General features: G+C 40.1%; 1 protein-coding gene across 1 annotated transcript; it reads left to right on the top strand.

Annotated features, from left to right (window-relative positions):
• Positions 1 to 706: 706 nt before the first annotated feature.
• On the top strand, positions 707 to 26,981 carry LOC108899842 (potassium voltage-gated channel subfamily A member 1). Its single transcript, XM_018700530.2, has 2 exons — positions 707 to 4,018; positions 23,755 to 26,981. Exon 1 carries the CDS (start codon positions 1,372 to 1,374, stop codon positions 3,094 to 3,096), a length of 1,725 nt encoding a protein of 574 aa, XP_018556046.1. The 5' UTR covers positions 707 to 1,371; the 3' UTR covers positions 3,097 to 4,018; positions 23,755 to 26,981.

The raw sequence follows: 26,981 nt of genomic DNA, 5'->3' as shown, positions 1-26,981 counted from the left end.
TTTGGTTGAAATTTGCAGTAAATTTGGATGAAAATATACTCCTGGGCATTTCATTCCTGTCAAGTCTGTTCATTTTTAAACTATAACAAATAAAGAGTCTCTGGAGAGACTCTCAATGCTCTACTTCTGTTTCTTTATAAAACTTAATTTAATGGGTTGAGTGAACGCTCAGCAGTTAATTCATTCACCTCAAGTCAAAACACTTAAAGCTGGAGTTCATTTACATATAAATGAATGTCTGTTACATTCAAGCCCTCACTGTCAAACGAGTTCACACAATGGTGAGTGAGCCTAATCCAGGTAAATCTCTATGAATTTAGAAGTATACCAGAGTTTTAAATCTGGTGTCTGTGGCCACATTTCTACACTGGTGCACCGGTGGCGACCAGCAATGATTGGAGAATCATAAAAGAAACGTTCCTGATGTTCCAAATGAAAAAAGAAACTCAGCATTACTCGGCAGACGAAGGATTACAGTCTACAGAATAAACGGTGAGGAAATTATGGATTGTAATAATTCTCATTGCCAGAAGGGGGAGACAGAGGTTTTGCACTTCAGGTTTAAAGTCAGAAGAAGAAATGTTAAAATAGAAAGTTTAAGTGGAATTGAGTTCAAATTGCAACTTTACTTTAACTGCTACAAGTTACTGAGTAAAGATCAGTTGATTCCACAAAATTCATATTTGATTTTTTTGCACTGTAAATGAGAGAAAGAAAAGAAAAAAACTGCACTTGTGTTTCCTAATTGAAATATTGTGTAAATACTGTAAAAAGCTGAACAAATAATATTGTAGTATCAACTCCGATGGACCATTTATCTTCCTTTGTGTCTTCTACTGATAAAATTGTGAGAATAAAAAGCCATTGAGTTCACAGTGTGACAGTATGTGAACACTTCTATAAACCCAGAAAACAAACGGAGCGCGTCTCCGCCCCCAGAGAGAGAGAGGGAGGGAGAGATGGGTGAGGAGGGGGGGTGACAGCTTGTCTCACATCCACAGACATTTTCAGAGGCAGCTAAACGGTCTGAACAGCACTTTTGACGTCAGGAATAATCATTACAGCCTACTCTCTCATCCGGGTCTCCTCCGTCTCCTCCTCTCCTGCGCTTTTAATATTTACTTCATCCAGACCAGCGGCGGCTTAAAGCCTTAACAACAACAACACATATGCGTTCATGTAAAGAGGAGCTGCGGCTGGAGGAGCTGCGGCCGTGATTTAGGACTTGCACAGCTCCATCACCTCCGTCTGCTGCAGATTAGATTTAAACTTTTCTCTGTTTTGTTTCCTGATAATATCGGAGAGGATGTTCGCGCTGCAGCTCAACAAGTCTCTTTTATTTTTCACACTTTAACTGTGGATGGCTGCGGAATGGAGATAGCCTTGGTGAGTTTTGAGAACGGCGGCGCTAAAGGGAGCGGTGGCGGTGGTGGTGGTGGTGGAGGCAACAATGCCGAGGAGAGCTGCCGGAACGCGCTGGATGTCCCTCAGTCGGGCTTCGTTCAAACCGGACTCGGAGAGGACTACGGTAAGGAGCTGAACACCCGGGGGAGTCCTCAGCAGCGGCAGCAGCATCATCAGCACCAGAGCTCCTGGAAAATCAACGACATGAACAACACTTTCAGCTGCAGCGAGAACGCCATGGATGCGCTTTTACGCGCGGACCACAGTCCACATCTGTTCGACGACGACATGCTGGACATGGACATGGACACCGAGAGCAACGAGAGGGTGCTCATTAACATAGCCGGGCTGAGGTACGAGACCCAGCTGGGCACCCTGAACCAGTTCCCGGACACTTTACTGGGAGACCCCGCCAAGAGGATAAAATACTTCGACCCGCTCCGGAACGAGTACTTTTTCGACCGCAACAGACCGAGTTTTGACGGGATTTTGTATTTTTATCAGTCGGGAGGGAAGATCCGGAGACCTGTCAACGTGTCAATCGATGTGTTCGCGGATGAGATTAGGTTTTATCAGCTGGGGGAGGAGGCCATGGAAAGGTTCCGTGAGGATGAGGGGTTTATAAAAGAGGAGGAAAAGCCGCTGCCTCAGAACGAGTTCCAGAAGCAGGTCTGGCTCATATTTGAGTACCCGGAGAGCTCCAGTCCGGCTCGGGGCATCGCCATCGTGTCCGTGATCGTCATCACCATATCCATCATCACTTTCTGCCTGGAGACGCTGCCAGAGTTCAGGGATGAGAGGGAGCTGCCGGTCACCAGCCGGCTGGACAACAGCACCGCACCCCGGCCGTCCCTCACCTTCACCGACCCCTTCTTTATCATCGAGACCACGTGCGTCATCTGGTTCACCTTCGAGCTGTTCGTGCGCTTCTTCGCGTGCCCCAGCAAGTCCGAGTTCTCCAAGACCATCATGAACATCATCGACATCATGTCCATCATGCCTTACTTCATCACAGTGGGCACGGAGCTGGCGGAGCAGCAGGGCCAGGAGCACCAGAACGGACAGCAGGCCATGTCGCTGGCCATCCTGAGGGTCATCCGCCTGGTCCGGGTCTTCCGGATCTTCAAGCTCTCCAGACACTCCAAAGGGCTCCAGATCCTGGGGCAGACCCTGAAAGCCAGCATGCGGGAGCTGGGCCTCCTCATCTTCTTCCTCTTCATCGGAGTCATCCTCTTTTCCAGCGCCGTGTACTTCGCGGAGGCGGACGAGCCGGAGTCGCACTTCTCCAGCATCCCCGACGCCTTCTGGTGGGCCGTGGTCACCATGACAACCGTCGGCTACGGCGACATGAGGCCGGTGACGGTCGGGGGCAAGATCGTGGGCTCCCTGTGCGCCATCGCCGGCGTGCTCACCATCGCGCTGCCGGTGCCGGTCATCGTGTCCAACTTCAACTACTTCTACCACCGGGAGACGGACCAGGACCAGTCCTCCCTGAAAGACGAGCCCAACAGCGGGAGGGCGAGTCCTGAGCTGAAACGGAAAGGGAGTAAATCGTCGGCCAAGTCGCAGGATGTGGAGAACAACGACGCGAGCGCTTCGGCGGAGAAAGCGAATATCAAAGCGAACAGCAGCATGGACTTCAAGAGATCCCTTTACGCGTTCTGCTTGGACACACGGGAGACAGACCTGTAGTCCTGCAGCCCTCATATTTTATTTTTAAAACTATTAAAGGCCCATAGTTGTGTAGAATAAACCCCCATTAATGGGCTCTTAAGTCTTTGCACATAGCAGCCAGGAGGATCAACACATTGCAATCCTGAAAAGTTTTAAGAGCGTCGGGGGTTGATTTATAAAAAGCACATTTTAATCCCTCTCATCTGGTGAGCACATCCCTTAGTGAAAAAAAGAGGAGTTATGAACAAACCACAATGCATGTGATGCAACACAGTGGCCCTTTAATAAAGTAGGAACACCTGCAGAACATTAACTCATGGATGAATTAGTTTGGAGGCTAAATAGGACATCTAGCCTGTGCTACAGATAATCAAGAACTTGGAATAATTACTTGACATCAGGAGAGGATTAACAGGACCAACTAGTACTGTACTCTTTGTACATAATGTAGGAAACAGTCCATATTCAGTAGTGCAACAAAAGAAAAAGCCAAATTTAGTTTTTTCGTACCTTCCCTACATTTAGTCATTATGTTTACACTGAAAAGTTGCAGCAAACGTGTACATATTTCCCATAGGCCTACTATTTATGAATTGGATTATGGTGTTATTGTAGATTTTAAGAAAAAAAAAACTATATTTTTGAAATGCAGACACCTGTTTTCCTCCACTCAGGTTCTGTCAAATAAGTGAAAACACTTTCCTTTTTTTTCTAAATGAGAGTCGATTTGCTCTCAGAGGACCTAAAGAGAAGATTTTTAGACGTTGAACAACAACAGCCTTGTTTGTGATCATTTTAAACTAAAGAACATTTTTGAATTTTTAATTTAAAAAAAAAAAAAGAGGACATGATGTGGAAGTATGTAAACTGAAGGAATGACAGCCAAGAAAAGAGGACAGCGCAGAGACCATCTGGAGAGATCGAGCAACACGGATACCAGGTTAGTGTCTTAAAGATAAATATGTGATTGTTTTTAACGCACTTTGGGTTTAAAATTTGTTTTTATCTAATGGGAATCTTTAGTGATTGATCACCTTTGTGCAGAAATGAAGAAGTGTTGTCCCTCATGCTTCCTCAGAGATTCAGCACCACAGCTAAAGGGACAGCTCCTCGTGTATAGAGGAACATTAGGGACAAAATTCAACTTATATCTCTGTAACCTGTGGTCGAGAGTAATTAAGGACATTTATGTGATTACTTTGAGGTACTTGCTTACTTGCTTTATACTTCATTACATTTCAAAGGGAAGTGTTGTCTTTTTTACTGCACTACATTTATCTAAGTGTAACTTATTTTACAGGTTATAAGATACAATTTCTCATTAAAAATTAAACCAATTGTTCTCATCCTTGTAACTTGTGAGGAGAGATGGATTAATAAATTGGTTAGTCTGATATATAAGCAGATATTAGCTTATTGCAGATATATTGTATCTGTGTGTATATGTTGATTACTAAAAAGTAATTACAGTACATAAATCTAAAACTGGGTTAATTTAGAAAAAACCTTCTGTCCAGTTTTTTTCAATTCTAAAATCTTCACAATTACAGGGGAGCTGTATCAGGATTGTTTGACTTTAATCTGACATATTACAAAAAAGTTGTGTAGTTTTGTCTCCTTGACCTGTTTCAGATGACCTGGTTTCATTTCACCCACAAAACCCCCCACAAATTAAACGAGTGAATCAGAACTTTTTTTCTTCCTTCCACTCCCATGAATCATGTGACAACCCCTCAGATTTATCTAGTGACCCTTTGGCGGGACTCAACCCCTTGGTTGGTAACCAGTAGACTAAACTATCCGACTGTATCTGACGTAGTTTAAACCAGCTCCACCTGCAGCAGCTACGTCAGAAGCATGCTGCTGAAGCACTGATGAGTCAGGATTAGTAACTGGAACGAGTACTTTTACTTATTGATATTTTATGTACATTTTGCATTTGGATTTTTTGGCTTGAAAATTGATCAGAACTATTAATCAATTATCAGAGAAGTTGATTGTACCTGTGTTAGATAAAAAATGAACGCTGAGTTTGTGTTTGACCCGTCTGACTGGAAGACAAGTTGGAAATATTTCAAAGCAGATTACAATGAGCTTTACTGCGTATCATCACAGAGGCATTTGTGTGTGTGTTTGTGTATTTGTGTGTGTGCAGAATGGGTGAACTGAATATGTATTTTTTGTGATGCACAAGCAGCAGCAGAGCAAGACCAATGTTTTATAAATGAAAACATAGTAAAATGAACAGTGTGAACTTTAATCATTCATATCTCTATGGTTAAGTAGGAATGAAACATTCCCACCTCACACTACTGGAGGTGGATGTGAGATTTTTTTTTCTTTTTTTTCTTTAGTTTGGTTAAAAACTGCAGTCGACAGATGGAGTCTGCAGGCGTGTAGGCCCATCAGCTGTTACACTGGGTGTTATCTCTGAAGCAGCTGGGAACTTCCTGCACTTTTGTCCTGAGAAGCTCTGAAGACCTCAGAGGTGGGACGGGGGCGTCTTAAAGGACCAAACCAGAAGTTTTACATGATATTTTGAGACCTTTCTATTCAGGTTTTTTATGCACAAATTCAAAAAAGTGCAGGTGGATGGGCACAGCTGTCCACGTACTTTTGGCCGTGTAGTGTTGGTAAAATTACAGTCGTTTGTGTGACACATTCAAGTCCAACCTTTCAAGTATCTGGAAACAATAAATTACATTTTTTAATCTTTTTTTTTGCTAAAATCATCTTGGTTCGCCTTTTGCTGACCTTATCATCTATCATCGTTTTAATAATTTCCGGGGCTCTTCTCTTGATTTTTGTGAGTGATCCAAGTCCTGCCTGAATCCGGTTAGATTACATAACAGTTTCTGTTTACTCATTCCCCCCCCCACTTATTACAGTATGGTATGTGGACTTTATAACCGCGACACAGCAGTTGCTTTTTTGCATGAAGAAAAAAGTCATTTAGCATCATCTCTGTTGTGTTTAGCTTGTGTCAGTGAACAGAAAGCTGCAGGACAAAAATCTGTCCTGCAGATCCACGTGGCCTCACCTATGCCGACACACCGCCAGCAGTGCAGCATCTGGACGCAGTCGACCAAAAGCCAATGTACATGTTAGCCTGCATCTTTTATTACTTTCATCTGATTTCACTGGGTAATTACAGCCTCCATCACCATCTCCTCTTGTTTGTGTCATGCATGCTCCTGGTTGCTTGTTAAGGCCAGACCTTTCTATCGCTAGTAAACAGCAGTGATAGATTTACCGAATTTATCTTCTACTTCTCATCTCTAAGTAAGAGCTGAATGAGTGGCAGATGTGAAAGTGTATGCATGTTAATAGTGGCTGAAGGCAATATGAGTGTCAACAAAGCCAAATGTTCACAATCACAACCCACAGATATGACATGAAGTGACAGGAGTGTAAACTGTGAAGGCTTTTGTGCACTACAACCACGTCATAATTTCTCATAATGTTGCAGACCTAAAAAAATCACAAACCTCTCAGCACACGTGAGAATTTATAGCCTGTCAACATGCTAACATTAGCTACTTAGCACTAAACACAAAGTCCAACTGAGGCTGATGAAAACCTCATTAATTTTGCAGGCATTTGATCATAAATCAAAGTATTGGACGGATTCAAATATTGACCTGATAATGGCGTTAGGCTAAACATGTCCTGGACTGACCATAGAGATCACACATGCGACTCAGTAAATGTTGGACTGTTCCTTTAAGACCAACTTCAGATTGATTTAAGACTAGTTCATTGAGAATTTGAGAAATAAAGGAGCAGAGAGAAACATTTCTGAGTAAAGTTTAGCTACAGTGGTTATTCTTGACCTTCTAATCATATCACATGATCTTCATCAGCAGGTGAACTTGTCATGGAGCTGTAGATCTTTTAATTTACACAATCACATGTAATTCTAGTCGTGTATGGTTGTAATATTTGACCGCTCTACCTATTCCCTGTTGTTTGGCTTTATCAGACTAAACTGTGCCACAGCCCTCGTTATCTGCTGAACGCATCAATTAGCCAGATATAACAGGACAATCCATGAGCCCTGGGATGCCGTCCAATACTCATAAATTTTGGCAGAAGCCGCAGCTGCCGTGTAATCTGGTGAACTGGCGGCCGCTCTGCAGATCCCAATTAGGGGAAGCCGTCGGCTGCAGCTCGACCAACGCTGCCAAAGAGGGGACTCAGTGTCATCCACAGATACATGAAAACAACCAGGAAAATCTGATATGAATTTATTTATCACAGGATTAACTGCTATTGAGGGTTTAGAGCTGCTAGTAGTTGTATGGCCCCACTTTTTGTGGAATAAATATGTCATTTGAAAAGTAAGTAAAAAGCTAATGTTAGGCTACAAACCAACACACCACGGTCACATGACGTCAACGTCTCCACCACTAAGCTTCCAAGTGGTCATTTCATTTAACTCTGAGCTCTTCTACAAAAGCCTTTCTTCTTAGAAAGTTAGTGATAGTTTGAAAGAGTGTGAGTAGAAACACAACGAGGCTGTAAAGGTGGACTGGTGAGTAGATGGGTTTTCATGTTAACGTCAAAGAGCATTGTGGGTAAAATTAAATGAGACGTTGTTTTTCTGTGCCAGAAAAATGGCAACAGAAACAGCAGCTGACATGACACGTTACTGCAGCTTCTGTGTTGACTGAAAATTAGCATCCTTATTTCCCAAGTTGATGTCTTCAGATGTCTAACCAACAGTCCAAAACGCATAGATACTCACTCTGACAATATAATACATAGAAAAATAGGACATTCTTGGGCTTGATGGGCTTAAAACAGCTAATTTGTCATTTTTACTTTAAATGTTTCTGTCAAATTTGATTTCTAGATGAGTTTTCCATCATATTTCGTCTGACCTTGAAGGCCTCGTCTTGGTGTGACAGCAGGATTTGAGCCTGAACTTTAAGCTGTGGCCTCAAAAACTTGGAAAAGATTTTAAAAGTTTGCACCCTGACAAAAATATCCAATCGCTGCTGTCAGACTGATTGACATCTCATTTTGCTGAGAGCTAAGAGATGATAAAAATGCATCCATGACTAATCCAAACTGCTCTGTAATCTCTGGCCAGTGCAGTCTTCACCATTCATATAAATAAACACACATATAAGAAGTACAGTATTTACATGTGACGCATTATCATGTTTCTATTTTTACCTTCATAAATGCTTTTAATGCGAGGGCATCTCATGCTTTGCATGACAGGAGAGCAACACAAGAAATACTGCAGAGGAGCTGCTGCAGCTCGCCTAATTACACCGCTGTTACTACACAAACCCATCAACCGTGATTAGTACTATTAAAACATGAGTGTCAGAAGTAAATGTGTGGCACCGTAGCTCAGCTGGAGATGGCTGAGTGAAGCTTTTGGCGTTAATACTAGCTCCAGCCGTCGAGTGTGAAGGCAGAGACGGAGGCTGCGGAGCGCTTTCTGTGATTTGTGAATACATTGAGGGGTGAGGTGATTAGTGTGAGCTTCTTTCTGCAGCCCTCCTGACTCCTGTAACCCCTGCTCCGCTCTGCGCAGGCTGGGAGAGCGCTGGAAGCACGAGAAACAAAAGTGATGAGGAAGTTACATAACACACGCGCGCACGCACACACACACACACACACACAGTGGCAGTCCTCAGCTGCAACCTCCACTGCTGCTTGAAAAAAGTCAGAAAGCAGTGAGAGACTAAAGATGGGGCTGAGCTCGTTCTGGCTAACAGTGTGAGTGACAGGTGCTGACTCCAGAGGAAACTGTGTTTTGCATTTTTAAGCTTTTTGAAAAACACAACTAATGCTTTTTAAAATATCTAAATCATGATTATTAACACTACGTTTCTGAAGCCTGGAATTTAGCTGCCAAAAAAAAAAAAAAAAACATCCCACCCATTGGACTTGGCCTTGGTAGAGTAGTACACACACACAACAGCTGTCGCACAGAATTGGCTCAGCTATGGCTCTGAGGTGTTTTCAGGCTTGTGCACAAAAATGGAGGTGTCTGCTAACAGGTTAAAATATACCAATGTTGACTGTTTGGAAGGAGGCAGGATGCAGATTGTGGTATATGGTGTCACAGGCTTTTTAAAGGGTTTTTGAAGTTGGAAATCTGCTGACTGCCAACAAGTCCCAAGTAGTTTGTCACTGAGTTTGCTGTGTCCAGGGGAATAATTTCCACTGCTACTTTTCAAAAACATATAAACAAGTGTGTATTTTATTTATTTATTTGTTTATGTGGCAATCAGTCTCGTAAATGACAAACTGGATGTTGTGCTTTCCATAACGTCAGCAGAGAAAAACGTAAACACTGTGTAAATCTTTGTATTAGGTGAGTTTCCATCCACCTGTTTTATTTGCGCTTTCAGTTGTTGAAAGTGCCACCAACATACCATCAATCATCAGGAAAATTAACCAGCAATTATCTAATAATCATTATTTTTTATACTGAAAATAGGCTGCTAAAGAAAGTGTGTTTTTCCTCAGTGAAATCTCTATTCCAAGAAGAAAACAAAGCCTTTAAAGTTGAACTAACAGAAAGTAAAACAACAAAGATCTGAGGCCTCATAAAGGCAGCGAGTCAAACCCAACAAATGAACAAACAAAAGCTACGACACTCGACACAAACACAACTGAGAGGCTTTTACACAGAATACCACAAAGTTATCACTAACATCACAATGTTTAAAACGAGCTGTGTCTAGTGTCTGCAGTTAGAGCAGACAGAGTAGCCTGTAAACGATCTGAGACCAGCTTTGTTAAGCTCATTTCTGTGAGCTCTCGTTAATAACTGAACACTTTTATCAGCTTAGATCTTCTCCTATCTGGATTTTGGCAGCTGGACAGTTAGAAAAAACTAAGTTGTAGTTGGAAAATCAACCTGAGAATATAAGAAATTAGGGGCGCAAACCACATTAACACGAGTGTGAACCTACATCAGTTTAAATCTGTAAAATACAACACTGATCATTTCATCCTTTTCTGTGCAGGCAAACACAAACTTGCTGTTCAGTCCTACACATTCAGGTGTTTCTCTGGAGGCCACAGTCACTCTCATCAACCACAGCTGAGTCATCACAAAGCTTCACTGGAGAACTGAGAGCAAACAGTGAGCCGCTGAGTAAAAAACAGAGAGAACAAAGAAACTGTTGTGTATAATATCGCAGATTCGGGGATATTCAGGATCAAAACGCTGTCCTTTGACTTTTTAACTCACTGGCTGCTCATAAACCTAAAATGTGAGTGAAGTATATTCAATGTATATTTCACTGCATGTCTCCCTCCACATTTACAGAGTGTAATCTCTGCAGTTGATGGGCAGGATTTAAGCCTCCAGTTGCATAAGAACCAATCCTGTGTATGGAGGTTCAGTCGTAGGAGCACAGGTAGTCATCACAGCTCATGTCCACAGCTAACGTTTGAATTTTGTCCTATGACTTGCTCATATGCAACAAAATATGTTTTCTGTGGGGGAATTAATGTCACCCAGCCTTCAGCCTATCAAAATATTCACATTGTTAAATGAAAACAAAAATACAATACGTCTTTTGAAGAATTTCAGTGTGCTTATGCTAAAAAACACTGATACACTGATAGCATTTCTAAAATGTAGATACGCTGTCCTTTACATGGCACAAAACATACAGCGAGCACCACAATAGATCCTAGTGAACGCCCCGGGACTCACAATTATCTAAAAAAGACAGATGAAAATGGTAACGTGAAGTTCACAACATCCTCACGTAGGTTATTTTAAACCTGGGCTGTACCGGGTCATTAACTGGAGCCGCGTGTGTAGAAGAGAGCACACGGGTAAATAGAAAATGATTGCCTCATTGGCGTGTGATAATTAAGGGTTTTCAGCCGAGCTGCTCAGCTGGCTCGAGGTCTGTGACATGGAAATGTAAGACTCATATGAGCTTATGTAACCTAATTGTTTAGCCTGGGAGAAGAGAAGTTATCTTTAAAATGGAAAGCATTGTGAGGGCCCGAATTAATCAAATATATGTAAACTCTACTGAGAATGCTAATTAATCCCTCTCAGTGTTACCGCCCTCTGCTGCCATCTCCTTCCTGGATAAACTCGGTCGCTGTTTCCTTTACTGTGATCATCAAACCAATCACAGAGAGGATTTGGGGGGGTGGGCTCCGATGCTAAATTCACACACAGTAACATCACCTCCACTTTAATACCACAACTGACTCATCCTGACAAGTGCCTCAGTGATTAATGAACGCTGAACGTATGAAATGCAACAGATTCCTAATTGTGCTCTGAGGAAGATGAAGAAGAAAAGCTTTTGAGGAGATTTAGCTTTGTGCACAAGGGGCTTGATGCATTTGTGGTATAAAAACAAACTCATCTTTATTATTTTTATAAAGGATATTTTGTGCTAGAAGTGCCTAATGCTTGCATAACACACACTATGTCATACACAGAAGAAGGAAGCCCTGAAGTTAGCATCACCTTGTTTCCCTCCACAAAAAGCCAACGTGATTTTTTCATTTGGTTTACAGAAAATAAACTGCGACCAACTAAGGTTTCTGATCCTTCCAGGTTTAGTTCATCAGATAATCTTCTCAGATGAACACCACTGTTCTGATGTTTGAAGCCTAAATACAATCTCCAGAAGTAAAAACCTAATGTTAGGCTATAAACCAACTACACCACAGTCACATGACTGACATGACATGAATGTCTCCACCACTAGAGAATAAAACATGAAACTGTCTTGAGCTTGTGTTAAAACCACAGACCTTATTTCCAACATTTAACCAAAAACCCACTGACTTTGGGACGAGGGAACAGGAAGTGCTAACATGCTAACTTACTTCCTGGTTTTAGGATCATTCCTGCAGCTCTCTATTTTTTCTCTCATTTATCAACCCCTTTGATGAATTTTGTGTTTGTTGCCTGAGCGATTGACAGCCTTTATTTTCTGTACACGAGCTGCTCAGAGTCGGATTCCAATAGAATCTAATGTGCCAGCGTCCTGTAATTAAGACTTGTGGCTGCAGCTGGTGGGTGGGAGAGGTTGGAGGCCAGAGCCAAGAAAAAATGGCAAAGTCAAATACCAGATTTGATTTTTTGACTTTGAAGTTATACTGTATATTATTCAGACTCTAATCTGTTACTTCCTTCCTGTTTCTCTCTCTCTTTTCCTCTCGCCTCAATTAAAAAGCTCCAGGATTTTACATAAAAAATGCTCCCTTAACATTTTAGTATCAAATGTATTTCAGCAGTTTTTGGTGCTTCTGCGAGCAGAGAGAGAGAAAAAAATCAAATAAGCAGAAAACAAGCAAACAAAGAGGCATCAGTGGAACGTTATCTAACCAGACTGACTGAATGCAACGTTTCCACATGAGCAGCCGCTGCCATCGCTTCTGCATCATCTGCTTTAAGTGCAGCACCGTAACTGTCTGCCACAGGGCACCACAGCACCTACACTGCTGCCGAGAGTGATGATGATAATGGTGATGATGATAATGACACCTCAGGGTGCAGCTACTCACAGCCAATCAGAAATTCAACCCACAGAAGCATGAAAACATACTTTCTTTGTCCTGTGGCAGTTTTTTTTTTTTTTTTTTTTTTTTGGAAACATGAGGGTTTTGTCGTGTTTCATTCAGTTACATAAGGTTACTAAATATTAGATTCACAATCATGATGCACATTTCTGTCTGCTTAACTCTTAACTCTGGTTTCCGCTCTACAGGCTTTTAGCCAGAAGTGGAATAAGTGCATTTACTCAAGTACAATTTTGAGATAATTGTACTGTACTTGATCAGCAGAACATTACAAATAACTGTAGCACAATAAATTTGCTTTAAGTACTGACATTAGAGAGGTTTGTGCACAAAAACAATGTTGTTCTGTTTAGGCAAATATCATGATGTAAGTTAAAAATTAGTATTTAATTAAGATCATTTCAGTTTTCTTTAAATCTTGACCATAAACTATAAATAAAATAAAAATTATCTGCGCCTGCACAAGAAGGTAGTGAGTAAATGTGCTTTTTCTCATTTGAGTGAACTGATCCTTTAATGCTGGAACTAACAGCTGACATTACATGATTATATGGAGATCTCTCTGTGTTAAAAATGACATGCAAACGTGACGTGTTTACATATTGCAGCAGGCTGATACAGTCCAAACAGCAGTGGGGAACATAAAGGTCAGTGTGTGCACGGCTTCACTCTGCAGAAAGAAAACATGTCAGCCGGCGAGGCCGAACATCGAGCGGCAGACCGTCTGTCTGACAGATCAGAGGTCAGTTTGGACTGTTAAATAATACGTGGGCATGAGAAACGAAAAACAGAAAGAGAGAGACAGGGCCGTGGGCAGGAAGAGGCTGGAAACACAGAGTATTCAGCTTCAATAATGTATATAAAATTCTGAATACGAGGCAAATAAGGTTTCACAGTAGTGAAAAATAAGATAAGAAAGGGTATAATGTAAATACTGTGTGAAAAATCTGTTTTATAAATAAATATAAAACAGATTGAGGACAAGAAAAGGAGACAGACTGGACGCTGAGCTTTAAAAAGGTTGTGATTCTAACAAATATCTTCTCTTTTATTAAGGTGAGAAGCCACAAGATTTATTTTGGCACCACTTTTGGTGATAAGCTGTTATTGTTTTGCTTTTTCGCTCGTTCTAACAGACTCTGACCCGACATACTGTATTTGAAATGGAACTTATTTTGTTCTAAACAACCCACATGTGAGGGTTACTGAACCAAAAACATGCAAATAAATAAGGCAGAGGGAGGGAGGATGGAAACCTTCAGGGCTATCAAGCTCTGAGATAGAGTTACCATGGCAACTGTAGGTCAGCCCCCCCAACACAACCTTCCCGGCATGCAACAGGCGAAATCAAAACAAGCTGCTAGCAGCTAGCATGTCTCTTTGCCTGCTGTATTTATAAAAAGTGAACATGGTGGATAGTTGTTGGAGCAAGAATAGTCAAGGACAATTAAAGGGGAGAGCATTTTATGAGATTCTGAAAGATCCTGAAAGACGACAGAAATTGATTACTGCCCTAAAACGAGGTAAAAGCGAGCCAACCAATCAACAGGCAACAGATTCTGTAGTGATCACTTCATATCGGGTACAGGTACACAACGTTTCGTAACTTTAATATCTTGTTTACTTTGCATGCTTTTATGGCGATTTCTAACAGTTCTATTTACATAAAAAGCATTTTAGATAGTGGTGTGGATTTAGCTTATGCTAACGTAATTACAATGAAGTGACACTTACCCTTCCAGAGATGGCAGCGCTGTTTTTAGTAGTTAGACTCCAGAGCTGAATATTCATCTCGAGGCCAGGTTGTGTCCTTTTATATTCCTCCAGGCTCTTGTAGGCTTTCAGGGACTCCCCAGAGTGGGACGAGGGAGAGTTGATCAGGTTGTAGATGTCTGGTTGCTGCAAGTCTGGAACATTGTCCGCTCCGGCTCTCACTACTCGTGAAAAGCACGCGGGAGGCAGCATAAGACTCCGTGGTGTTTAATCCATCAGGTTTTGCAATATTTCGTTAAGTTTCCGCGGATTTAAAGTGTGACGTGAATTCTGACGGTTTGAAATCGGCGTTGGCGCCATTTATCTCCGCTCCTTTTCCTGCTAACCTGGCGGTGCAAACAAACCGAGTCACGTGACGCTTGGAACTATATATAAAAAGATTGAAGCCAAAACATCTGGATCGCCCCCTGGAGGTTGGCTGCAGTATAGGTTATAAACCCCGCCCCCCATCCGTGTTAGTGGATGAAGGCAAACTAAAACATAAAACATTTGTTTTATTGATAAATTTATTTTTAATTATTATTTGAAGCCAGAAAAAGCAGGTGAAATGTCATGATTGACAGCTGTGATTAGCTCCATTTCCTGGTCACCTAATACCCTAATAACCCTAATATCACACAGGATGCAGAATTTCAACATCCAGAATCTATTTTTTTTTGGCAAATTATCCAAATATAAATATATTTTGTATGAGACAAGGTTGATGTAAAGGTTTATTAATTGCAGAACAGTGAATAAATGAGGTACAGGGACACGGTTATAAATAAGGTGCAGCAGCAGTTTTTCAGTTCGTCACCTTCAGACTGTGTGAACACTGCAGCAGGTCAGAGAGGCAGCTGGGACGTGAGGCTGCAGCTTTTCAGAGAGATGACAGAGACATGATGTTGGCCCTGAGGCCTGCACGATGCCCCCATGAGGCTCCAACGTCCACACAAATCTGTGGTTTAGGGGAGGACTGGATGTACGGTGTTCGGCAGGGCTGCCTAATGAATTCACTTTGACCAAAGGTCAAACTGAGGCAGATCTTTTCCAGCTCACAGTCTGTCCTCATCACTGTCAAACGTCCCAGATCAGACATGAAGAGACATCTTTGTCTTCTTGTGTAACATCAGACATATGAATTAATGTTCCCCTTAGTTTTTAGAGTTTATACCAACAATATTTATATACTACACTCATTATATTTAGTACATACAGTACTTAGTGTATATAAGTATAACCTGATGTTGGGTGTTTGAGGCCAAAACTGGTACAGTAAAAATTCAATAATGTTGTTTTTTGTGCTATATTGTAAAGACTAAATACACTTCAGAGTGTAACATTAACTTTTTAAAAACAGTAGACTCTGTGACAGTAAGTTTTGAACGGTAAATATCACTCAAATTTATCTTATTGTACATCAAATAAATAATAATAATAATAATAATAATAATAATATATATATATATATATATATATATATATATATATATATATATATATACAGTATGTAAACTGCAGAAATAATTGTTTGCCAAACCTTGAATTTGGATTGTCTTGTCAATGTACTTTTTGCAAGGTCATGTTAAATGTTATTTTAATTCAGTTCAATTCAATTATTTTTTGTCATTTCGTGCAATGAAAGTCAAAGTGCAACTCCAAGTGCCAGAATAACAATGACATACATGCAGCTCAACATACAGATCAGCAGAGATTATATTAAAACTGAGTGAGCAACAATTAATAAATTGCTTAAAATGCCACCTATGAAATAATAATTGCTGTGGTTTATTGCACTGTGATTTCTTTTAAATATATATGTATATATATATTACACCTACACTGCATTGTATTTCTTGAAGCAGCATATTTATACCACATCATATTCTTGTACTATCGGTACAAGTAGAAATGTTTTGTTAATTTTCTTGTGACTCCACATGACTGTATAACTGTATTTAATTAAAGTATTGTATGATTATATCACATATTCATTGTAATGAAACATAAATTAGTTTTGTAGTATCATATGATGATATGAAGCAGACAGACCTGGTTCGATAGCTGTGTCTGTGACCCTCCATTTGGCTTAAAAGATGGACAGTAATGGACCCCCCCCTCTATGAATTTGGGAGCTATTTTTAGGGGCTTAAAAAGGGAAAATCCTGTTTCATTATTCACAGACGAGGTGGCACAACTGCGTCATATAACTGTGGCTTTTTTCTGTTTTTCAGCTGACAGGCTACAGTAGCACGTTCGACTCCATGTGCCACATCAGCCATGCATGAACACACAGATTTAATTACTCAGTAATAATATTCACCATGTCTAACCCGAGATATAAATAGACAATATGTGAGTGTGTGTGTTGTGCTGTTTGTAGTAATCAGAGCGGAGCTGCTGTTGGTGTCACAGCCGCACACACACACACACACACACAAAACAGCAGACACAGGAGGTGAGGTCACATGCTCCCAGCGGCCAATCACAGCAGGCCTCGCTTGATTGAATTTCATCAGTTGGTCACCGTTAACGACACGGTTCCCAATAAACCCTTGGGCAAACTGCTGTGGATGCTGGTCACAGATGTGTGTCAGCACTGACGGAGACATGACAGAGTCTGTGATACAAGGTGTTTAAAATAGTTTGTCCATCTGCTTATAACAGAGAACAGAGGGTACATACGCTCTTACGACCTATTAAAGTGTAAATTTGGGGTGTGTTTGTTTGCTGTCTCACTGGGGACAGAGCTGGTTGTGTGGGGAGATGGTTAGACTTCACCTACAGAACAGAAAACTCCTAGTGGCTCAAAGGTTGAAAAACTGGAAATCCTGCATCAGGAATCAGCTGGTTAAAGGAGAACTCTGGGTCTTATTCCCCATGTTTCTGGGTGAACAGTGTACCTGACCACCATGAACAGCTGCTGCAATGTAATAAAATAGGCAACAGAGTCCTGCAGGGATGACATATCTTTGTAGTCCAACCCTGAAGTTAGCATCACCTTGGTTCCCTCCACAAAAAGCCAATGAGTTTTTTCATTGTGTTTTGGATTATTCCAGAAAATAAACTGTGAGCAACTAGAGTTTCTGATCTTTCCAGGTTTAGTTCATCAGATAATCTTCTCCGATGAACACCACTGTTCTGATGTTTGAAGCCTAAATACAATCTCCAGAAGTAAAAAGCTAATGTTAGGCTATAAACCAACTACACCACGGTCACATGACGTCAACGTCTCCACCACTAAGCTTCCAACTGGTCATTTCATTTAGCTCTGAGATCTTCTACAAAAGCCTTTCTTCTTAGAAAGTTAGTGATAGTTTGAAAGTGTGAGTAGAAAGAGGCTGTAAAAGTGGACTGGTGAGTAGATGCGTTTTCATGTTAACGTCCCTGACAACCTCTGTCGGGCTTTAGGACTAATTTCTGTTGTCCATGTCAAAGTACATCCAGTAACGTGCTTGTTTTTGCCACTGACAGGCTCAGATTGTTATTGTAAGTGTCTGAGAAGTTTATGGATAGGATTCCCACAGAAACAGAGCTTTTTATTAAAGAGCTGCACATTTGCAGTAATTATGAATAACTACTCTAACATGACACATCTTTTGGTTCATTGTTTTTCTGAGCTTTAAGTTTTATTTTTAGACTCAGAGACTATGTGTGTCTGTATTATAAAACACAGTTTGAAGTGTTTATCCTGCTCTCATCAAAGATCTTATCTCCTGCAGTGCTCTTGCTCGGGTGTTGTTAAGTGTTATCTAACCTTGGATACAGTTACTGAGCGGCATGACTCTGTGATTTGGTCATTTTGGTGATGTAACGCTGCAAACCTCTGCAGGATCTTTGCCTTAATAAGAGCGACCTCAGCCGTGTGTTGGTGTTGGATAAAATGAGTTTGTGTCTCCTCCGTGACTCTGTTGAACGTCTCTGTAGCAGACAGTCCCACTGCAGCTCATCTCCATCACACTTCCCTCTCAGCGAGGAGAAGGGTGTGAAGCCGTGGGCTGTGTCGACACCGCCGAATGTTCCTTCATTCATCTCAGACGGTTAAAAACCCGGGGAAACAGTGGAGCACTAAAGAGGAGAACATTTCTGCTCATAGATTATGAACAGGACATTTTAAATTCCTGTAAAATTTTGTGTAGATTAAGTGGAGACTTTTATCCTGAAGGATAGTGTTACTATTTCAGATGTTATATAATTATTTTTTCATACAGTTACTAATATATTTTTGTAATAAAAAGGATGTTTTAATATAGAATTTGCACACTTTCTCATAAAGGGGATTTCACATGATATTTAGCAGCTGTTTCATTTCTGCTGATACGTTGACACGTTTTCCTTGTTTTTTTTAAGCCAAATTAGTAGTGCAAATGTTGGTTCATCACTTTGATCCAGTTTTCAATATCTCAACGGCTTTTAAAGGATTGAATTTGGTTCAGACATTCATGTTCCTCAGAGGATAAGTCCTGCTGGCATTGTTGACTCTTTGACCTTCCTCTAGTGCCACTTTGACATTGACATTTGTTGTTTTTAGTGAAATATCTCAACAGTTATAAGCTGGATTTCCATGAAAGTTGGTTGAGATGTTCATGTTGCCCTCAGGATGAACTGTATCAACTTTGGTGATCCTCTGATTTTTCATGTAGTGCTATCTTCAGGTCAGGTTAATGATGGATGTTGAAACTGCAGTTGTGGTGCATTTGCAGCCGTTACCGCCAACAGCTTGTTGACGTGGGAGATATCATCGCTGCACTAGCTTCATGCTTTGGGGCTAAAGTTTTATTTATTTTCATGCATAAATCTGATAATTAGAAGAGAGGGTTTTGAGGCATGTTGGTTTGTGTGGATCTTTTAATGTGTCTGCTGATGGTGTTACACAAGCACAGATTATTTATACAATGGAGACCCTGTAAATACTTTGTTTTTCTACAGTTGCACTGAAGTTATGCTGCTACCTTGTGATCAAATGTCAACACACAAATCTTTGTTTTTAAACAACATTATCCTTTAACATTTGGAGAAAACGTTTTAGTTACAGACTAAAACAAACTGTAGATATTAAGGAGGTAGGATTTATCATTTACCCTCTTTTTTTTGACAACTACTAAAGTGATGAGGCTCAATAAAAATGTGTCTTTAGCCCCATTCAGGCAGGATTAACATTTCAGAGGGAGGTGGGGAAAATAATCTTCACTGTGCTCCTCAGTAATTTAACTCATTCTTTTGAACGCTATTTGAAATGACAGGACATGGATCTGTAATAAGCATGGACATTATTAGGTCCATATAAGGGCTCCAACAACATGTATCGTTAGCCAACACTGGTATTTTTGTAAATATGTGTACGTATGTGATGTACTGTGACAGCTGTAGGCCTCCTGTCAGATTTCCCACAATTCCTGTCTGTGCAAGAATCAGCCAGACTGTCCGTGGATTATGTAGGTTGGGTGTGAAAACAGATTTGGATATGGTCAATTTATGCATACAGATTTGAAATGTGTGTGTGTGTGTTACCCCCACCACCCTCTGCTGAGGTCTGAAATGTGTGCAGATCCTTTTAAAACTGTATCTGTGTAATGGTTTGCAAAAACACTTTGGCTCAAGCTAAGTCGAGCAGGCTGCAGCTCTGCACCAACTGATGCTGGGACTCGTCCTGCTGGGATTTGCAGTGTCTGTTATTAAGTACATAATGCTGAGCACTACGTGATCCGCCAGCCATCCTCATAGCCAGAGGTCAGGGGGGGTCTCTGATGGAAAACAGATCCAACAGCCACACCTTGTCGATCATCGCTGTCTATTTTAGGGAGCGAGTAACGTCTATTTTTAAAGTTACTGCTAATATAATTGTGTTAAAGCTGCAGAGAGAGTGATTATATATAACAACTTTCACTTAAAGGATAAATCTGGTATTTTAATTTATTTTAAATGTTTTAATTTAATTTAAATGTTTTTTTACCATGTTTTTGGGTTTAAATGATTGATAGGGACAAAAATCTTTGGAATCGGTGCAGTATTGAACAAGATCTGTGAATTCAGTGGGCAGGTTTTGACATCAAAGTATATCTACATTGAAAAATACTAGAAAATTATAATTTAAATTAATACAATTATGAATAATATCATGATCGTTATTTTTAATACATATATTTTTTCCTAATCAGATTGTCTGTTAGCGACATTTTTCAAATATTTAATAAATATTTAATCTACTTTATAACTCATACTGTGTGAATAACTGATGCAAACAACCTTCTGCAGCTACTTATTCCAATGACAATAAATACATGATGTGTAAGGCTGAAAGTCACGGTCAGAAAAGCTCAATGCAAACTCAGCTTTTTTTCAGTAGGGAAAATAGTAACCATGGCGACCACGAACAAATCCAAATTAGAGGAAGAACAGAAAAAAAACAACCATAAAATAAAATCTCTCCCACTTTGTAAGCTGACAGCAGAAGAAGAGAGAGAGAGAAAAAAACACCCTGCAGGTTAGCGTGATGTTTCACAACCCGAGCAGTGAATCATCAAATCTAACACACAAACACACAGTTTTTTCTCTGCATATATTCCCACTGTGTGAAGCAAACAGACAGACATACATACACGCAGAGCTCTCTGCATTTAATCTGCTTTATGTCGTTAAATGCACGACACATTTATGCTCAAAATAGTCCAGTGGGGAATCTTCAGAGGTTAGGCTGAGTGTTACAGAGTGGAAAGGAAAAGAAAAGAAAAGGCGCCATCAATCCCAGAAACACAAACTAACTCCTGTCCTCGGGGTGTCAGTCAGAAAAAGTCTCAACCCTGCAAACATTTACAGGACAAAACACAACAAGAAGAGGTAAACAAAACAGAGCAGCTTCATGTCTCTCAGACCAAGACAAGAGAGAAACCTCCCACACGAGAGAGAGGAGGGAAATGTGGAGAAACACTGCAGCTCCACCTTGTGGATTTTAACAAGATCGACTGGAATGAAAAGTAATGGTGGAGGAAGTACTGAGATACTTTACTGAGGTAAAAGTACCAAAACTACAATATAGAACTACTCTATTACAAGTATGAAATGTTAAAATGACCTGGAATCTTCAATATGAGCGATATCCTAAATACACTTTAATGATTCATGATTCCTTTTTTACTAACAGTAATTCCCAGTTTGAGTTTCACACAAGCTGTTAGATCAGAAATCGTCTGTCAGAGAGGATGGATCATATACTGAGTGATTACAGAGCGAGCGATCGCAGGATAATCAATGATTAAGCCATTCAGAAAAAACCCAGCACGCGCGAGGCTGAGGGCAGGGTCACAGGAAGGTGAAGGGATTTGTTTACGTCATGAATGAGACATGAAAATGTGATGGGAAGTCAGACACTGAAACCCACAGAGAGGAGGGCAGAGAAGGGGAATCATCTGCAGATTTGATTATTTAGAGTTTAATTTTGATTAATTTTATTACATCTACATACCAAGACCACATACAAAAGAATGAGGGAGATGCTATTTACCATCTGCCTCTTAAAATGTCTTAAAGATTTATTCTGAAATTAAACTTACCAGCTGAAATCCACAAGTTTCAGGAGTGAGTGAAATCAGAACAGAGACCTGTTAATGGGAAACACCTGTTGGGTTATTAGTGACTAGGCAGATACACAACATGACTGGAAGTTTCAACCTAAAGAGCAGAGAGAAGCTGCAGTTGTCAGTTATTTTGTGTTGAATTATCCTTAAAACAAACTATATTCATGTGCTTTACTGGAGAAAGAACCTCAACCTGTAGGTTTTCATAAATATGCAGGTCAACTGCAAATGTTCATTTTTGTTGCAGAATGATTTGTGCAACTCCTGGGTTTTTAAATTGTGGTGGCAGACTGGGGCCTGAGAGTTGTAAAGGTTATTTTGGTGTGCTGGCACAGTTTTTTGTATCTTGATTTCCATACCAAGGCCGTGGCAAGAACATTTTACCTAATTAACTGTAGTTTTCTGTGGTTACTCTAAAGGAAAAGCTCTGCTCAAATAACCCAGATAACTGTCTGAAGTGTTTCTGAAGCATTACAGACATTCATGTCATGGAACAGCATATATTTCCTTCTCTAGAAACATTTATCAGTCCATACAGACACCTGTCCAAGTCAATCAAGGTCTCTACTTTCTCTGGGAGATTTCTGGTTTCACGTGTGCAGACCTTTGCAGTAGCTGCTGCTGACGACTCATCTCTGGTGTAAATTTTTGGGTTGGCTCTTTAAATCTCTGATTAACTTTTTATTCTAAGCGTGCAGGATAAAACCTTTGATTTAAGTTATCCCTGACGTGTGTTTTTAGAGGCAGGGTGGCGTGTCGGAGGCCATGCTAACACCTCGTGGCCTCCTTGGCATTTGATGAGAAAAGTGAAGGAGGAAAGTTCTCCTGCTTGCTGGATTTGGCCCTGTGGGCTGCTGCTGCATATGCTGCAGTGGATTACACTGATCCAACTTAATGCCTAAGACCATGCAATCATTCATAACTACAGGAGCTGTTGAGGGCACAGCCATGGATGCTCCAAGCACCATCTGCCGCTGTGGGGAGGATTAACTTCGAGGAAGATGTTGGAAAAGGTGGGGGTGGGAGGAAGGGATCGACACATATAGACTCTGAGCTGTCGACCACCCTGCACAAACCAACCAACGTTTTATCAGAACATTTGACAGGTTTAATTTCTGTACAGAATTCAAGTCTGGGAAACATGACTGCATGCAACTACATCACTTTTCTGCCTTTTTATTTTCTCGTTAACACCACACCATGCTACCAGTTACTGTGATCATTCAGAATGGGTGTGCAAAACCCTTCAAGCCTCTATAATCAATATTTTTACAACAGCAAAGGATCAAGTGAGTCTGTGGCCGCTCAAAATGATGAACCTACAGAGAATTATCATCTGAATCTGCAGCTCCCCTTGGCTTTACAGAGCTTTGTAGTGAGTTTCAGCTCATTGTTCATCTGTCTGGACCACAACTTTACTGTCCATGGGGTCATTTCCAGCAGCTGCGTGCAGATATTTTTAGAGGAAACAACTGTAAAAATGTGTAAAAAGTGTCATTCTGTGCCAAAACACAAATAATGACTTAATGTGAAACAAACTGCTATAAACAGTAAAATGAGCAGAGTGTTCACTACTATTGATGTGAGTAGCAGCCATCTTGAATTCTTATATTGGGGTTAGTGAGGTTGCTCTGACTTCAGGAGGTGTTCCAGTTGAAACTTTCGACAAGGAAATCCTAAATTTCGACTTCTGAATACAACTGGAACACACCACAAACACCACTCCACCAGAATTATCATGTTGCTGTTTCCGCCGCTGCTTTTCTCTGAAATGAGACGATAATCACTCGCCTTGTGTTTGTTTGTGTCTCCACAGAGAGTTGAAGCCCTGCCCTCCGACCATCAGGAGAGTCGATCAGACCACAGGAATCCCCTCCACCTGGAAACAAAAACACAAAACACTGCTGCTGCACTTCAAAGAAACAGCATCTACAACCCTTTTTTGGAACTCTGTGCCTTCAACCTAAATTCACCAGTGATACTTCTTAAGCTTTTCTTTTTGCTTTTGCTTTTTTTCCCACTCTTTTTTTTTTTTTTTTTGGTTTGTTTATTTTTTTTGGAGCAGGACTCAGAGGATATATCTGCCTGATGAAGGAGGGCCTGGGATTGTGCTGCTTTGTCTCTCTGGAGAAAATAATAAAAAAAAAAAAAATCAAACCTAACCAGGACATGCAACTTTTGATCATTTTAATGTCCTAATATGTTCTTCTTTTTTTCTACAAATTGTGTCAGTGATTTACTTCATATCAGAAGAAATCCCTTGCTGTGCAATATCAGTCGATATTTATGTGAAGTTGTCATGTGGATGTAGACTTTGGACGAACTTTTTGGTTTATTTTTGTAACGATGTTTTCCTGATTTCTATTTTTCTAAAACCATAAGACAGATGAGGGGAGAAAAAAATCATCTGAATACATTTAAGGGAGAGAGGATGTTTGGTTGTTGCTTAAAGACAATTTGTCCAAGTTTAGTTTTCCTCAACTACACCCCCTCCTGCTCCGACCAGGGCCAAAGCCATAGCCTATCTCAGATAACAATGCACCAGACATTTTAAACACACCAGGGTCCCTAACAGCAAGATGCATTCAGGGTCTCATTGTTTGGGGGCCGACACCACAAGCTCCCTTTCGTCAGCTCATCTTAGCTGTTGGATTTTCTGAGCGATGTTTTTGGTTTCTACTGTTTGTTCAGGGGCTTGAATCTGAAGTATTTAGTATTTCTCTACCTTTGTGTGGCCTGTTCTTCTTGCTGTTATTTTGTACTTCCTCCTACATATCAATCAAGCAACTTTAAGTGGCATGAGTACGTATGTGTGCAAGTGGGAAGGAATGAATGGGCATCAGAATGGGAGGTGAAGTACTGTGAATTCTCAAATAGAAGATAAATAACAGCCCAGTTTTCATTAAAATAAAAGAAATACCAGCCTAAGGTGTTGATTGGTTAATTAGATGTTATGAACTCGGCCAAAACATCAAACCACTGAGTACCAAAGTCAATTTTTATCTGTCTTTCTGAGGTTATGGACATTTTTTATCTGCTTTGGAAACTTCTCAAACATGATTGTGTTTGACGAGGCAGAGCTCAAATACCTGAATACCTTTGAACAGCGTAGATGATCTCCAACACTTACTGCTGTTCTGAATTTATTTCCAGAGTCTTCACAGATTCTTAAAACTATTTGGATGAAAAACATATTACGTCAGTTGCATTTTGACAGTAGCTGGAAATGACATATCTCCATACTCAGTGTGTTTGACATGAACCCAGATTTATCAGTAACATTTACTTATGTTGATGTTAATTTCTTTAATCATATATTTTTATACACAATATCATGTTTATTTAATACATCATTACTTGTATTGAGCAAGAGCATGTGTCATTTCTGGCTACTAGAAAGGAACATGTGACTAAAAATCTTTATTTTGCAGCAGATTGAGGTTTTTCTTTTCATCCAAGTATTACAAGAATCATGTCAGGGGTGGTTTACCTGCAAAATTAATGACTAAATTTATGTTAGATTTGTGCCTTGTTACCTGTTGTTAACATTAAGCTTTCTACAGTGTTAGCTTATTTCAATCTGTCAGTAAATCTGATGTTCACAATCTACAAAAGAACAGGAATATGAGCATGGACAAGAGAAGAAAAGTTAAGTTTGTTGGACAGATCTGACAAGTGTATGGACCTTTGTGTTTAGATACAATGATAACTGGCTGTGGCTCCCACTTCCTGACTGGGCATTAAACTCAATTATTATTATAAAAGTAAGAGTTATTAAACATAATATCAGTTATATTAAAGGTCACTATTTGAGAATTTTCAGTAATTCCAGTTTTCTTGTTTCAACCCTGTTTTCTGCAGTTGTGAATCGTGTTCTGTGTTTTCCTTGAAGCTGCTATCCCTGTACTGTGTAGATTGGACATGTCCAGCCTTATCCCTGAAGTCCTACAAACATCCTCCATTAGCTCTCCATATACCTCACACATACAAAAATACACACATATTTATTGATTCCATATGCTCATTAGGCATATTGATCTCAGTTAAATGCATCAGTGGTACACTTGATTCAGTTTGTGCCTTTCAGGGAATCGTCACGTTCAGTAAAGTCAATTTATTTTTTACCTTTTTTAAAAAGGTGCGTCTCAGTTTATTCAACGATATACGCTAGTTTGGAGCATTTCAACCAAAAATAAATTGGTTTTCATCATGCACATATCATTTTCCTCATATTAAATAAAGCAAATGAAATTCTGACACATTATTTTTGTATGAAAACATAAAAGAAACTAAGACTTAACCAGAAAAATTATCATGACAAAACCTTTCTGCACAACAGGAGTGAGGAAAATGTCACCTTCTTTGTTTGGTTTCAGACTTTACTAAAAATTCAATTAAATATTCATTTTACTGTTAGAAAGAAGAGTCTTCAAGTATATAAGAAATTAAGAAACCTGTTGAAAATTTAATTTGAGTTTGTTTTTCTTTAATTAAACTGTAACCGTAAACAAAAAACCCCTCAGAGGCACAAACTGTTGCTCATTGTCCACAAACCTGTTTCAGTCAAATCCACATTTTGCAGCATTTTTCAACATTTCTTGAAAAGCAACAGTTTGTAGGAAAACCTGCAAAGTGTTTTGATTTGTTTTTTAACTTTTATTTTACTTTTAATTCTTTTTTTATTGCATGGTTTTGACTGAATACCCCCCTATGATGTTGTGTTCTGCCAACAGTAGTGGAGGTAGTTTCCCTTCTGTGTGGAGTCAGTAGACTTTGCTGCCTGTGAGTGTGAATCATCTGTGAAGCTGCCTCCGTCCATCAAGTACCTTTACTGACACCGTTCCCCCAAAACAACGCTGCCAAATTGGTCTGAATAAGCCAAACTTTTTCTGACATTCTCTGTGTATAAGTGGTTTAAGTGTATCACATGTTAAACCTCATCCCATTAATGTTACATTGTGTTTTTAACAAAAAAGAATCCTGTTTGTTAAAATGTTAATAATATATGCAGAAGAGTTATGAAATAAACTAAAACAAACTCAA

Source organism: Lates calcarifer, linkage group LG18 (genome assembly GCF_001640805.2).
Source record: "Lates calcarifer isolate ASB-BC8 linkage group LG18, TLL_Latcal_v3, whole genome shotgun sequence".
In the NCBI taxonomy this organism is placed as follows: Eukaryota; Metazoa; Chordata; class Actinopteri; family Centropomidae; genus Lates; species Lates calcarifer.
The sequence above is the reverse complement of the archived record's forward strand: the minus strand, read 5'-3'. Positions and strand labels throughout refer to the sequence as shown.